General features: G+C 40.3%; 1 protein-coding gene across 1 annotated transcript in view; it reads left to right on the top strand.

Annotated features, from left to right (window-relative positions):
• Positions 1-4,895: 4,895 nt before the first annotated feature.
• COL12A1 (collagen type XII alpha 1 chain) overlaps positions 4,896-16,437 on the top strand; it is a 146,671-nt gene continuing 135,129 nt past the window's right edge. Inside the window, exons 1-2 of the mRNA XM_007953255.1 lie at positions 4,896-4,968; positions 13,400-13,516. Of these exons, the coding sequence (XP_007951446.1) occupies positions 4,896-4,968; positions 13,400-13,516 (190 nt within the window). The remainder of the gene's footprint in view (positions 4,969-13,399; positions 13,517-16,437) is intronic.

The raw sequence follows: 16,437 nt of genomic DNA, 5'->3' as shown, positions 1-16,437 counted from the left end.
ATCTCAATCTCGCAGGGATAACCTCTGAGCTTAAATAGGGCAAAAGGAACTGGGCCTGTGCCGAGTGTACAGATGTGTATAATCAGAACCTCTCCTGGAGAGCTTTCTGATGCCCTCCCTGCTGTGAGGGACACAACAGGGCATCGCTCTTGCTCCCAGCAGAATTTGGCATCCCAGAGAACCAGGTTCCCTGCTGTTGGTCAAACGGCGGGAGGAGAGGTAAATAAAATAAAATAAGCAGAAGGCGCTGGTAGAACGGAAGTTCCTGGTTGGCCTCCGCCCTCCGGAGTCACGGGGGTTGGGTGGTCTTCGGTTTTCATATCTATTCCCTTTAGTCCCTTGACCTTGAGGGGTTTTAAGGGCGGAGGTATTTTTGTCGCAAGCTTCTCCCTCCGCAGGGTTTTGCTGCGGCTCGGCTTAGAAATTGCTGCCTGGGATAGAGGTTGTTCTTGAGTGTCTACCTGTTCTTAGGACGTCTGGGTTTCACATAGCTTTTTAAACCCTCCCTCCTGGCTCAAAACTTCCCAGTTCCGCTCTGAAGCACCAGGGGAGCGAGACAGGACTGTGAAAGCCATCCCGGCGCGGAGTCCTGCGCGGGCGGCTGTCCGGGTTTCCAAGAGCCGCTCGCAGATTGAAAAAGACAGAAGGCGGGCCGCGTGCACAGACAGTTAGTTAATGGAAACCCTGTAAATCGGTTTTAAGTGCACCCAGGACAAAAGCGAGGGGGGAGATGGAGGTAGTGTTGATGGAGGTTAGGACTAGGATGTTTGAGGTTGAGTGGGACACACATTCTTGAAGTTCTGAAAATGAGAGTCACCAACCCCCGAAAATGAGTCACCCCCCCAAAAAAAAAACCCCACACGTCCATTGTTCTTAATTTAGAAAATAAATTCATTAAAGAAAATCTCCTAGGCAGGGAAACCCAAGCTCCCGAGTCCGCCCCAAGCGGAGGAGTGCAAGGCTTCCCTTGGCAGTGAACCCAGCTGCGGCTGTCCCCGCTTCCCCGCCCACCCCTCTCCCTCGCCCCTCCCGGCGGGGCAGTGCTACTATGGCGATCGCCACCTCACGCCGAAGGAATGTTCGAAGTATGCACACGTTCCCAGAAGTAGACCTCCTTCACCGCCGGAGGAGCATACATCACCCCGTGGCAGCGGTCCACCTTCTCAGGCGTTTCGTAACTGAGTAAACTGAGAGTTGGGAACAGCCCTCTATTAAGTAGCCCGCGGCGCGGAGCCTCGTCCCACTCAGCGAAGGCAAGCTGCCGCGGACTCGTCTGTGCGCGGGCGGCTGTTGTCCCGGGCGGTCTTCGCCGGTCCCGCCGCGCCCGCCATTCCTCGCGTGGTTCTCGGTCTCTTCCTCCTCGGCTGCCCTGCCGCTGCCCACCGCCCGGCGGCCACCAGGTGCCCCAGGAGTCCAGAGCCAATCTCCCGGGCGCGCAGGGTGTCACACTAAACGCCCGCTTCTCCGACACGGGGAAGCCGCCGCCACCGCTGCTACCTCTGTCATCACCGCCTAAGGTCGGTAGGGGTTCGAACCCCTTTCCCACACCCCATCCTCCCCAAAGATAACTAGGGGAACTTGTTTCTAGGCGGCTTCTTGTTTCTCTCCTTGAGCCATTGAGGCAGACTTTAAGGAGCAGGGAACGTTTGAACTTGTAAGAGTGGAGATATGCTTGAGGTTTATCCTGGTACATTGGGTTTTGTGATTCATTTGGCTTTTCCTAAAAGCTGATGCACGGCAACTGTGAGTGTGTAAAGTACCTTGCTCAGTGTTTCCATCTGTAGAAGCATTTCATCTATAGATGCTGTCTATTTCGATGGAAAGGGTGCGTCTGGTTTTGTGGCCACCCGTCCTTCATTATCTCGTGGCGGTAGCTGGCCGGGGTGTGCCGGGGTGCAGCGGGGGCATCGGGTAGGTATTTTAGTGACGCACGGTGCGGAATTCTTCGGAGGGCCGATTGAGTGTTCTGGAGTTCATGGAGGCTGCGCGGGTGTGTGTGGCATCTCGAGACAGATTCCTGGTGGAGTGTTCTGCTACTTCCTCCCCTGCATTTCAAAGCATCCGACATGGTGGGTTAGGCCAGCTGTAGGGACTCTATCTGGGCCAAAAGTCGTCTTTCCCTATCTCCTGGGAAAGGGCCCCCTCCCCTGGTACCTTCCAGGGTGACGTGGTCGAGGCCCTACTTGGAGTCCGTAGAACCTGTGAAGTGGTTTTCACCTTTAATCCTACAGAGTATAAGGAGCCCAGGTGGTATAATAGTTAAGCGCCCAAATGCTAACCAAAAGGTCAGCAGTTCAAACCCACCAGTGGCTTCGCTCCCCTAAAGTTTACAGCCTCGGAAACCCTATGGGGCAGTTTTACTCTCTGAATTGGATTCGACTGGAAGGCATACACACTATAGGGAATAGAGAGCTCGGGGCCACCAGTTCATTTACAGAAACTGGAGAGAAGGGGTGCTCCAAACCCAGCACCCTCAGGGATCATCCGGTGACTGACGAGTCTGGAGTTTCGGGGAACCGCTCCAGCTCGGCGACCTTCTATGAAGTTCTGGGGAAAGAGCAAGAAAGGCAATGACTGCTAAACTCGCCCTTGGCTAAGGTCAAGGTTGGTGTGGGTAGGAAAGGAGAGGGGTAGGCTACACAAGTAAGGTCTGGAGGGCCCTGGTGTGTAGGGGGAGAGATCATTTTTTTTTTTTTTTTTAACTTGACGCAAGGCTTGAGGAATTAACCTCTTTTTGGGGGGTGTAGGTGGGGGAGGGGTCGAGTTGCCTGAAGGGAACAAGTGCCCCCCCTTCCCCAAATGACTTAATTTCATTCATGTGGGTGAAGCGAGGGAATCCTTTCTGCCACGTAGGGGCAGCCGCTTTGAGACATTTATGCCCGAGAATGCTCAATGAAGTGTTGCTAAGCATTCAAGTAAATGTTTTGGCTAGAAAGGAAAGAAAAAAATTTTTATTTAAACATATATGGACGGAATGCTTGGCTTGCTGGCTTAATTGACTGCGTTCAGAAACCCCGGCGCCTGATGATTCATTTTTGCCACTGGGCCAGGCAGCCGATAGGTGGCGCGCTAGACCTAGACAAATGCTCTCCCAGCACTCGGGATTTATTTTTATTATTTTAATGCACACAGCTTTTCGGTGGGTCTGTTATCAGCCTTTACTTTTCCCCAGAATGACTGCCAACTGAATTGGAAATTATTATAGTAAACTTAAGGCCAGATGACGGGAACAATAGGGCAGTCTCACCTCTTACTTTTCACTAATGTAAAAGAGGGTTAGAAATGTCAAACAGTTGTTAATTAGGGAGAAAGAAATTACTAGAGCCCTTGGATCCCCAGAGCAAAGCCAAAATTTTAATCTTGGCATCATAAAAAGGAGCCCCGGGCGATTTGGCACTCCTGCTCATCAGACATTTAAAATGTAATTTACACTCAGGCCAGGGGAAAACTGCCCTAATGCTCCCGTGCCAATAATTTGGCAAGCATGGTTGGATCTTGTCACTTTCTTTTCTCAAAGAGGGCTTGACCTTTGGCTCATTTTTGGATTTCCAAGGAGGACAGTCACCCCCACAACCCTCTATTTTTTCATAATGTCTAGCCTGTTGCCGTATAATAATTTATGTACCTCAGAGTCAACTGTCTTTTTATGTTTTGCTTCTGGCAGCTTCCCAGTTCAGTGTATTACTAGTAGCTTGTGTCTCTGTATTGCAGCTTTGAAGATTTTAGAAGATTTCATTAAGCACCTACTGTGTGCTGGCAACTAGGTCCCTGGGTAGTGCAAATGGTTTGCACTCTACCACTAACCTAATGGTTGGTTGTTTGAACACACCAAGCAGCACTGTGGAAGAAAGGTCTGGTGATCTGCTTCCCTAAAGATTATAGCCAAGAAAATCTTTATGGAGAAGTTCTACTCTGTAACATTCAGGGTCACTATGAGTTGAAATTGACTCCAGGGCAACAAGTTTGGTTATTTTTGGTGTGTATTAGGGACCACAAAAGATGAATAAGGCTCTGTCTTTATCTTCAAGGAATTCATAATAGAGTTTGGAAAAATCAGAGCAGAGTATATTCCCTTCTGGTGCATATATACCTGTGATCTTCCTAGCTAAATGAACAATTAAATGCTGAAGTTAATTGCTGAAAATTGTTATTAAGATAAATTGTAGGATATCAGACAAGGGTGTTTCTCCACCCTTAGTACCTTGTATCTTTTTATAAAGTGTTTTAGAGTTGTTTTCCCCTCAGCTTGGGTAAAGGATTTATCAGATGTGAAAACAACACAGCTAGCAGGAGGATCAGGTTTCATCTAGGCCTTACATGTTTCAGTATAATCTATTTCAGACCTTAAAGAGTTGCACATTTGTAGGCAGAACAAAATGAAGAAAAAGGAGAATAAAAAAAGTTTATTATACTTTTCCAAACTACCCTGAGACCACTAAAGTACAGTTACCTAAAGAGTTCAGCAGCTAGGAAAGAGCAGCCAAATAAAATCCCCAGCTGGAAGAGACATTTAGTAGAGTCAGGGATAAAATAACCTCTGAATTAGCCATCACCCAGGCAGGATGAAGTCATGTGGGGCCTGGTGAGGCCTTTACCAAGGATACTAAGCAGGAGCAGCTTCCAGGAAAACAAGACCCTCTTTAAACTTGAACCCTCTTTTAGTGCCATGACCAAACTTCTGTTGATGAACTTTACTTCCACTGCTCCACAATAGACCCATTATGTGATGGGCTGGGCCCAATGGTTATTAAAGCAGATCTGTCAGGGTCCTGGACCAGTTCCAGGCTCCAGTTTTAACCTGGTCTCAGGCGCAGGCCTGCTCCCGCCGGGTTCTGACGCGGTCCCTGCTTCCTCCCGCAGATCCCTTCATGTGGCTGTGAGCCCGGAGGCCGAGCATGCGGACCGGGTTTCTCCCAGCACTCGCCGCCCTGGGCGCGGTCCTGCTCCTGTCTTCCATTGAGGCAGAAGGTAAAAGGCTCTTCCTTCTCCCTTCCCCAGTGACAATGCAGAATTCGAGAAAGGAACAAACCAACCCCAAATCTTTCTTGCCACCATTGCTTGCTCTGTTTCCCCTGCACTGTGTGTTTTCTCAGGTGGTTTCTCTCCTCCAGAGAAACCCCCCTACTCCTGAGGTTTGTCCATTTCCCACCTCTCAGGTCCAGCTCTCTCGTGTTCTTGCTTAATTCATTACGTACAGTGCTGTGTGGTTTCCTTGCACTCCTTTCTGCGGTGTGCTGTCCACACTGCTCTCTGCACCGCCGCCTTCGGAGAGGACCAGTCGCCCGGGAGGGAGCGATAGCTGCTTGTAGCTCTACAAACAGGACACCTCCAGGAGTCTGGAGCGCTGGCGCACCCGCTCGCGTGGCTGGTGACCATCTGTTTCGGGGCTGCGACTTCGGTGACATAACGAAATAAAAGACTTCAACAGCGTTGGCTCTGCGCGTCTGTGTGTTTTGTGGGGTAACTCAGTCGCCTTGGCGGACAGTGCAGGCAAATGAGCCTAGGGGATGGGTAGCCAGCAGAGGTCAGGGTTCTGGGGATACCCGCGTGGTCCAGGGTTGCTGCTGTCCCTGTTTGGTTTGGCTGCGAGGCGCGTGGCCCAGGCCCACCCGCGCAAAGACAGGTTGGGTCTCGAAGTCAATGTTCCCAAGCGAATAGAAAGCTAGCGGGAGTCAGTCGAGCTCTCTCCCCTCCCTCCCTCCCTCCCACCTTTTTTTTTCCGGTTAGCTAGGCTGTTCAGACAGGAGCCGGGAGGCAGTTAAGGCTTGAATATGGGTCTTTCCTCCTTCAGCACTGCCAAACACATCCGTTTGGCCCCGCCCTCTAGGAAATGAAAGACTTTTGTTAGATTTCCAACCTTATTTCAATCTTTTTAATGTGTGCACTTGACGCTTTAATTTCTGTGTCTACACAGACCACCTCACTAAACAAGCCATATCCATATAGTAACTCAATGGGGGTTTTTGTGTTCTCTCAATTATCGTTGGAGAGCGGACAAACCATATTCATTATTTTGCAATGTAAATAGGGTAATGCCATAAAATACATCTTAAAAAATTTGACAGGCTTGAAGGAGAAGGAAGGGATAGTTTATTTCTGGTGCAGTTCTTAAAATGTTTAAGCTTACTGGGTTTAAGAATTGCCACACAGGATACTGCATTGTTTTATATTTCCCAAAGGGGACACAATACACTTGTGAATTAGGTAAGTATTGTTTAATAGGATTTTACATAGCTCAGAGCTATGAACTATTTACACAGCATCATAGTTTACTACGAATAAGGATGTTAGGAGAAGGATCACTTAGAAATGAAACGTTATCTCTTATTCTTAATTAGGAGGTGCTGACTTCAGGATTAATTGGGTGGTTTTAAGAGATGTTTAGAATTTTCATTTTAAGTAGGCTTTTCTTGCTCCAAAAGAAAGGTCCCCAATGGAATTAAAGGAAAAAAGAAAGAATCCAGCATGTGACAGTTGTGGTAGGCCCAGGGTGGGTGTTTTTTTTTTTTTTTTTTAAGAGGCTGTGGTAAAGTATGGCTTTTTCATGACAACACTAAGTTGTAAACTACTTTCTATGTAGTCTTTGACTTTCTATTTCAAGGGTGCAGGTACAAAAGGTTAAGATTAGGAAAAGCAGTTAGAGTGTCTCCAAAATGCGTGGCATGTTTAGAAAAGTGAGGGAAACATGCTGGCTCTTCTTGTCTGATTAATATTTTGTGAAGTAGAGATTTGTCAGAATGGCCTCTGTGAATTAATATTCAGATGAGGTTGCCACCAGTGTTCTTTTATATGTCGTTGTTAGGAAGGAATTTTATTTGAGGAACTTCTGGAAGACTTACTAAAGATATTTTTGGATAGTTCATTGAAGTGGCCCATTTATTGCTCATTAAGAAAACAGTTATTTGAAAATCAGAAGGATTTTGAGAATTTTTAGTAAAAGAATTAGGTTGTAAATGATGTAATTGGAAAGAAATTCAATTCTGAACTGAATAATGGCTAGTTAGTAAACAGTAGTTGAAAGTTCATTTTACTATCTATATTATTGATTATTTTCATATTTCTTTTTTATTTATCATGTTTCTATATGACACTTCTCTTTCTTTTGCTTTTTGAAGTGTATCTTTTCTTGTTTCTTCTCCACCTGCCTCTTTAGATCATTATTTAATAACTATATTTTAATTAGATTCATTTTTTTAGCCTTATTCTCTAGTTTGGCACTGCTCAAAAGAAAAAAAAAAATGTGAGCCACAAATTCAAGCCACATGTATAATTTAAAATTTGCTCATAGCCACATTAAAAAAGGAAAGAGAAACAGGTGAAATTTATTTGTATAATATATTTTATTTAACCTAATATACCCACACTATTGAAGCAATATGGTGCCATAGTGGTTAAGAGCTCAGCTGCTAGCCAGAAGTTCAGCAGTTAGAACCTACCAGCTGCTCTGTGGGAAAAAGATGAGGCAGTCTACTGCTGTAAAGAGTGCAGCTTTGGAAAGCCTATGGGGCAGTTCTACTCTGTCTTATAGAATCACTGTGAGTTGGAATCAACTACATGGCACAATCCATGATATTATTACTTCTGTATGTAATCAATGTAAAGAATGATTTGTGAGATATATATATATATTTTTAACTAAATCTTCAAAAGTGGCTGTGTATTTTATACTGCTACATCTCAATTTGGACTGGTCACATTATAAGTATTAGATATCCATATGTGGTATATGGCACATATATTGGACAGCATAGCTATAATGTCAATTACCAGCTAAATGGCTCCAGAATCCTCGGGAAGACTAACAAAACTTAGGGCCAAGTCCTTTGTGGAGACAGTGAGCTGGAAACAGAATTTCTTTGAAATATTTCCTTTGGGAGCTCTTCAAAATTTTGAATTAAACTCCAGTTTCCTACTATGCCATTTTAGTCCTAAAGCACCCATAGTTAATTTTCTTTCTCTTTCATGATTCATACTTGTACTGTTGCATTCCTATCTGTTTTCTGACTATTTTCTATTTGATCTTTTGTATGTTGAAAAACTAATGTCTTTTTTGATATGAATTGAAAGAGTTGCCCTTCACCTTTTTCATTTTTATTTTATGGCAGTACTGTCTTCATCATGTTGTTTTCCCTCTGACTACTTTTCTTAGGAACTACATTTTCCATAATGTAGTATTTTGCTCTATAAACTAGGGGTGAAAATGATTTTTTTGGTTTTGTTTTCATTATTTGTAATTTTTCACTACAGAATAGACTTCCTTGACTTTACAGCTTAGCCAATGCTGTGTATGACCTTGAATGTATGAATTATTTTCAGTTCATGAATCACATAGTATGTTAATTGTGGCTTAGAAAATTCAATACTTCGCATTTAAAGATTAATGGCTAGAGAATTGGATACCTTTTTAATTGATCAATAAGTTGAGATGAATACACATATTTTGTGAAGAAGCATTATTCTTAGGTGCCACTGAATTAATTTTGACTCATAGTGACTCCATATGACAGTTTTCCATGTACTCCTTGAGTACAGTTTTCTAGGCTGTAATCTTTACAGGAGTGGGTCTCCAGGTCTTCCTCCGTGGAACCACTGGGTGGGTTCAACTGCTAACCTGTTGATTGTCAGCTGAGCAATTAACCATTAAGTTACCAGGGCTCCTTTTGTGAAAAACAGAATTTTAATTATAATAGGTCTGATTTATAATATATAATGTACAATTGGACATTACCAATTCATCAGTGAGTTGAGGCCATAAGATTTAAGTTTCTTTTGTATATGTTAAAAGGTTAATTAGCATATAATGCTAACCCCCTTAATTTATGTTATGCAAATTACATAATCTAATTTATGTTATGATGTATTTCAAATGAGAGAATTTAGAGATAATCTATTCCAATCCTCTTAGTTTCCAAAAGAGAAAACAGGACCAAGAGAGGCTGAAAAACTTGGTCAACTAATGCAGTTATTTAGGGACAATGACCCAAATGTTCTAGTCCTAGTTTATTGCTGGTATGGTCATGTGGTCATGCTGTGCTTCCTTTTTGCTTTTTTTTGACAACCCCACCCCCCCAAAAAAAACCAAACTCACTGCTGTGGAGTTGACTTTGACTCACACTGACTCCTCCTTGGGTTTCTGAGGCAGTATCACTAGGGAAGTATATTGCCTAACCTTCCTTCCAAGGAGTGTCTGGTGAGTTGGAACTGCCAGCCTTCTGGTTAGCAGTCAAGTGCTTTAGGCACTATACCAACACAAGCAAACCTAATCAGACTCATTAATGAGAAAATGCATTTATAATATATATAAAATAATCTATTGCTTGTGTGAAATATTAAATTTTCAACTAGTAATTTTTGGTATTTTATAGACACAAATGAAATGAATTATTGGGTTTCCAAGGTGGTAGCACTATGGAAGTAGATTGCCCAATCTTCCTTCTGAGGAGTGGCTGGTGAGTTTGAACCACCAGCCTCCTGGTTAGCAGTCAAATGCCTTAGGCACTAGGCCACCAGAGCTCCATATTATATCATGGCAAAGATAATTAAGTTCCTACTAACTTTGGATGGAAATATATTATAAATTAATGCTTATTGAATATAAGTAACTCACATACTTTGCACACTTTTAAAGTTTTCCACCATTAAGGTAGTATTCCTTCCAGTGATGTTAACTCAATATAGGACTAAAAGTGTTACCGTTTCATCAAGATGATGTTGTAGTAATGTGTTCTTAGCTTTGCTTTATCTTACCAGAACTTACTAGACTATTGTTCTTCCACCTGTTTATCTTTCTTTCCTTCATCCCTTTCACTCATATATCCATCAATTCTGCCATATTGCACTCCTTTTGGGTGCCTTATGGAAAAATTTATTTTTCTTTATTATATATCAAGAGATATAGCCAGAAGACACTTTATTCTCAACATTATTTAAACAAGTGTAAAAAGTTAATACACCGAATTACATTCATATCTGAATTGAAGATATCTGAATATCAATTTATTATTGACTAGGTGTCATTTTTTCTTCCAGTAATTTCCTTTTTTTAGAGTAGAGAAATATGTATCTGTATTTGAACAAGCAACTACGTATAAAATATTGGTTTCTGAAGTGAATCTTTGACTCAGATGTTTTTGCATTTTTACATTTAATTAGGTACGGTAGAAGACTACATGCTTTGCAGTCAGATTCTGGCATCAAATCCTAGTCTTGCTTCTTATTAGCTTTTTTAACCTCTCCAAGTGTCACTGACTTACTGTAAAGTGGGGATGATAAAGCCCACCATACTGGGTTACTTTGAGGTAAAAAAAGACCGTATATAAATTGACTAGCACTCTGTCTGTTACATAGTAGACAGGAAATGTTAGCTGTCATTACCTGCTCCCGTCGAGTCATGTCTGACTCATAGTGACCCCTCCTTGGGTTTCTGAGGCAATATCACTACAGAAGTAGATTGCCCAAACTTCCTTCCAGGGAGTGGCTGGTGGGTTTGAACCACCAGCCTTCTGGCTAGCAGTCAGATGCCTTAGACATTACACCACCAGAGCACCCTAGCTGTCATTAGCACTCCTAAACGTCCTAAAATCCTGCCAATTTATGTAATACAATCTCATCAGAATGAGGCTTTTATAACATTTCAATAACAAAAAGGCATAATTTGTAAATATGAAGTGAAATTGCTAGAATTATTTATACTTAAACACTTATTCTCTTCTTCATCAATGTTCCGATTTTAGAAATGTATCTGATTGTTATCTTATTTGTATTTGTATCTTAGTCTATATTGTTGGTTTGAAGGAGCTCTGGTTGTACAGTGGTTAAGAGCTCAGTGGACTAATAGAAATGATAATTTGAACTCACCAGCTGTTCTTGGGGAGAAAGATGTGACAATCTTTTTCCTAAAGGATTATAGCCTTGGGAAACCCTATGATAGGGCAGTTCTACTTTGTCTTATAGGAATGGATTCCAAAGCAACAAGTTTTTTGTCTCTTGTTTCAGATTTTCAGTCTGTATGACTATTGCCCTTTCCATTTGTAGTCCATATGTAGACACTTCCTGTTTGAGATATTCTGGCATCACTATTGTTCTAGGAAACACATAGACATTGCAATGACAGTTGTGAATTATTTTTATGTAAATGAGAAGATTCTCAAAATTAGTCAAAATCATTTTGTATTGTTTCAAATTGATATGGCTCACACACTCATCCCTGCTCTGTTATATTTTTCCATGAAACATTTTTAAAAAAGTAAATAGATTGGCAAGCCTAAAAGGTTGTGTATGCAATAAAATCAGCAAGAAGAAGAATGAAGTGGGCTCTTGTTCCAATGCTGGTTGTCAATTCTTTCCTACTTGTGATTCCCAAGTGCCACATCTGAGTACCTATAAACACCTTAAAATCCTTTGAATGTTAAAGACTTTTCCTCACAGTCAATTTTTCAGTTTATCTGGAATCCTGGTCATTTGGAAATCAACAAGGTGGGCTGCTGCTGCCCGTCAGCAGTTTTAACCTAATGTCCGCTGCATCAGTTCAATTTCCTTCCAAGGTTGGTGGTACTGTTTTTCCATGTACTGATTTTTTTTTTAAGCATGCTCAGGCCAGTTGTGTCTGCCTTTGCATTAAATTTGTCCTGAGCCATTGCTATTGGGACAATATTTTATAATGATATTCTTAATACCTATTTTCCTATTAACATCTGTTGCATGCTCGTTATATTAAGTGATGACTACAGCTAAACCCTGCAGTGGTTACAGACAGCAAGTGTTAAATTATTAAGCTATGCATGTAGATTAATAGTCTAATCTCACTGCCTGTGTATGGATAATAAGAAAGTAACATTCATTCCAGTCCTAATAAGTCCAATAAAAATTATAAGCCATCTCCTACAGTTGGAAGCAACAGTTCATTTAAGCAAATGTTTGCTTAATTTGTTTTATTTTTATTAAAATGTGCTATTAATATTACATCAATCTCTAACCCAAGTTAAATTCCATGACTCATGTCTCAAAACTACTACTGTATTTCAATTGACCTCTATAAAAACTTAAAGGAGATTACAATCTCTCAAAACAGATGCAAAAATTCTGACTCACAAGGAATACTTTGAGACTCAAACACTTTAAAAAGAGTATGGCTGATAGTCATCTTATGTTGTTGACTTGCTTCAAAAGCAATACTTTTTAATGCACCGACAGTGAGTCAGTACAATGCTGCATGATGAGGCATGAACATTGTAGAGAGAATATCATTATAAAATATTTCTGAAACGTCTTTGTGTAATGACTATTGTACATGGAGGCTTTTGTTCATTGTGGGAAACTAAAAACGAGTCAACATTTCATTGACATATGCATGATGCTGTACAGTTTTGTATGTAAGCTATTCCTTTCTGTACTTTTCAGTTATTTCTGTCATTGACTTTTCCAAGTTTATTTTTTTAATGTACAATCATGTCTTCAGATTGCTGATCCTTCTTCACTGTTTTCTTTAAATCTATAAATAAATGTTCACACATACACATTGATGTTGTCTTTTCATAATTAACCATTGTTTTATAAATGACCATACTGGCATTTTTGTTTAAAATGCCATTTCTAGTATGGAGTATACCTGCTGCAAAGGAAAAGAACAGTATTGGTTTACACCTTAGAAGCATATAGCAAGTTGGTGTAAACAGGCAGAATATTTGTTTTATAAACATCTGTATATCACTGTTTATATAATTATAAATATTATCATCCCTTATCACTTTGAATATTTGCCTATATGGATATGAATATACATTTAAATGTATATTTCCTGGTGAGACATAACAGTGCCTAGTTCCCCATGATTCTTTCTTTTGATTCAAATACGTTTCTTCATCTCTGCCACAGATTGAGATTTATCGAAACATAATAGCAAAGCAACAATGCAGAGAATGAACTAAAAATATCATTGAAAAGAGTATTATGTCAATGTTCTAAATTAACTTCTATGGTTGTAAGCAGGTTGTGATTTGGCATGCTTGTTGGAAATGCACTCAGCATGTATTGAAATTCCTTTAATTGTTATGTGAATTGTTTGCATACGTGGTTATTATATGTGATTTCATTGTACTTCTATGTTTTGTATCCCAATATGTTTCTATTATGCTTGATTTTGCTGGCCATTCTTGAATGACCTAGCAACTCAAGAATCAAAAGTGTTTTGTGCTGTCTTCTGTAATATGTATACTCTAATGTTTTGTCATATCTTGTCAGCTTTTAATTTTATTCTTATCCAACAAGATATCTTTTATATTTGTTGGAAACAAATTTATGCAAAGACAATTTTAGTAAGCTTTGCTCAACACAATTCTTTATTAATTGACCATTTTGTGACACTGGAAAAGGTAACTAATATCAACTATCTCTTTTGCAGTTGACCCACCTTCAGACTTGAATTTTAAAATTATAGATGAAAATACTGTTCATATGTCATGGGCAAGACCAGCTGATCCAATTGTGGGTTACAGAATAACAGTGGATCCTACAACAGGTGAGTTCAAAACATCAGGGATGATATAATACGATTTCTTCATCTCCTCCCATTTCATGAGGAAGCTGAGATCCTGAAAGTAGGAAGGATTTGACTAGTATCACCAGATATTTGGTAGACCCAGTCTCCAGTTTTCTACTACTACAGTTTTAGAATATTGAACTTCATTAACATGATTTGCTGTGTTAAGCTGATGTTATTAAAAATGGACTTTCTTTTAACCTGGTCAGAATATTATACGTAATTTTTGATATTATAAAATAGAGTCCTTACTTTTCTGCATTTTTCTGGAACTACTTAATCTTTCCAATATCTCAAGTGTCAAGTTACGCAGTGAGCTGTCCATCTTTCCCAGTACCACAATTTGAGTACTTAGAAAACATTATTCTGGTATTGTGATGTGCTAATATGATGAACAAAACAAAAAAACAGATCTGGAAACACTGATTCTGTAGATCCCTAGGCAAAAGGCCTTTGAAAAAAATAACTTGTTTTGGTTGTACTCAAGAGTTATCTTTAGTGTTAATGAGGTTGCCCAAATGTGGAGAACCAATCTCTGTTGGTTAGCTTTTAGTTCTAAGGGAAAATAATCATTTCTACTGACACTTGCCAAGTGGTAGGAAGAAGTCTTGATTGTTTGGCTGACAGTAGAGATGGATGATGTCAACTTATCACCAGAGATATGTTTACATATTGTATGGTCTTTAAAAATACCAAGATTTTAAATGTTGGCTTATTAGAGAATTGGGATTTTTTTTTTTTTTTTTTTTTAATTTAAAATCTGAGGCTTGAACAAAAAAAAGAGGTCAATCATTTAATTTTTCTTCTTCGAATTTTTTCTCCTCAAATGTATTTGCAGTTAGTATTTTCATTCATTATAAAGCAAAACAGCAGTTGAAAAAGGATTCATTCAGTTTCTAGATGTCAGAAAATACTGACTCACAATACACCCCAAACTACTCCTGGGACTACCCAACCCCACAGACTCCTAGTGTCTCCAGGGGGTCCTGATTTATTTCTAATGTTCCACATACAAACCAGAACATTTCTCAGGGTTCTTTTACACCTATTACCTTTCTTAATTATTTATGTTTTTGGGGAACTTTACTATAACTAAAAGTATTAAAAAACCAAAACCAAACTCACTGCCATTGAGTTGGATCCGACTCATAGCAACCCCTCCTGGGGTTTCCGAGGTGGTATCACTATGAAAGTAGATTGCCCAATCTTCCTTCTGAGGAGTGGCTGGTGGGTTAGAATTGCCAGACTTCTGGTTAGCAGTCAAATGCCTTATAGGTACTTAATTAATCCTTAGGAATTACTGTGTTTCCTTTTTGAACTGAGAATTAAAATAATCTAGAGGAAAGGACATAATTGTCAATATATAAATAAATACTCAGTACACTGTATTGTCAAATGTTTGATATCTGGTTCAGTCAATTCAGATGACCATGGTTATCCTTTAAGATAATGCACCTGTTTGAGCATGGTGGTCAGATTGCTTACATATTGTGTCCCACTGAAAAAAACAAACCAAGCTCACTGCTGTTGAGTCAATTTGACTCATAGTGATCCCTCCTTGGGTTTCCGAGGTGGTATCTCTATGGAAGTAGATTGCCCAATCTTCCTTCTGAGGAGTGGCTGGTGGGTTTGAACCACCAGCCTTCTGGTTAGCGGTCAAATGCCTTAGGCACTAAGAGGTTTGTTTCTCTTGAGTTGATTTCATTCCTTCTATCTGTTTAAAATTAAATTATTTTCTGTTTTATATCTCATTTATAAATATTTTATATCTAACATTAGTCTTCAAAATTAAAACAACAGATTTTTGGTTTGATATTCTAGTATAATTTTAATCTAGAGGAATCCTTAATACCTTAAACAAATATTAAATACGATTATAACAAATTGTTTTTGTTATATGCCATTGAGTTGGCCCCGACTCATAGCGACCCCTCCTTGGGTTTCCGAGGCAAGTTAAGGTAATGCAAATCCATTTGTTAAATTTCTAGAATTCAAAGTTTTAGCTTTGGAAGACAGTGAAAAATAATGTTTCTATCCAACAATGACAGAAAAAAAAGAGTAGTTGTTAAGGCTGCTTAAGTAGAACCAAAACCTGTAGGATTTCATTTCTTGGTTTGGGGTTAATTGGTCTCATAATGTGTTTAGTGCTTCTGTTCTACCTTCTAGTTCATTGTGTAGTGGCTGGGGTCTTAACGGCTTGCAAGTGGCCAACAAAGGAATAGCAAGTTATCTCTGGTAGCATAGTGCCTAAGGCATTTGACTGCTAACCAGAAGTCTGGTGGTTCAAACCCACTAGCCACTCCTGGGAAGGAAGGTTGGGCAATCTACTTCCCTAGTGGTATCACCTTGGAAGCCCAAGGAGGGGTCGCTATGAGTCGGATCTGACTCGAGGGCAAATATTGGTTTTGGTTTGGTTTATTCACCTGGAGCAACAGAGAAGAAGGAAACTAAGGTGGAGGATATGGAATGTGTGGCCAATTGCCTCCATGAACAGCTACGTTCTTTGCCATAAGACCAGAACTGGGTAGTGCTCACCTACCATTACTGAATATTTTGATCAAAGATTCTATAGAGGCATCTTGATCAAAAGGGGGAAAATTAGAACAGAATTTCAAATTCTCATGTACTCTGAGCTGTCTGTGTCTGGAGTCATGAAGATTGAATAAGCCTCAGAAACTATTGCCCTGGCATAATCTTTAAACCTTAACATATCCCCTGAAGTCTTAAAAGCAAACAATAGTTTAGCTTAATTAATAAAAATGTCTGCCTTGAGCATTATGCTCTTTTAAGAACTGTCTATATGGGATCAAAGTGACAACAGCAACTTGAAGGATTTGATAGAAACCTTATGGGGCAGTGAGTTTATGTTAATGGAGGAGTGACAATTCAGAAGAGGAGGG

The sequence above is a fragment of the Orycteropus afer genome, unplaced genomic scaffold (genome assembly GCF_000298275.1).
Source record: "Orycteropus afer afer isolate SDZICR_OR568_19922 unplaced genomic scaffold, OryAfe1.0 scaffold00380, whole genome shotgun sequence".
Taxonomy (NCBI): domain Eukaryota; kingdom Metazoa; phylum Chordata; class Mammalia; order Tubulidentata; family Orycteropodidae; genus Orycteropus; species Orycteropus afer.
This window is presented reverse-complemented; position numbering and strand designations above follow the sequence as displayed.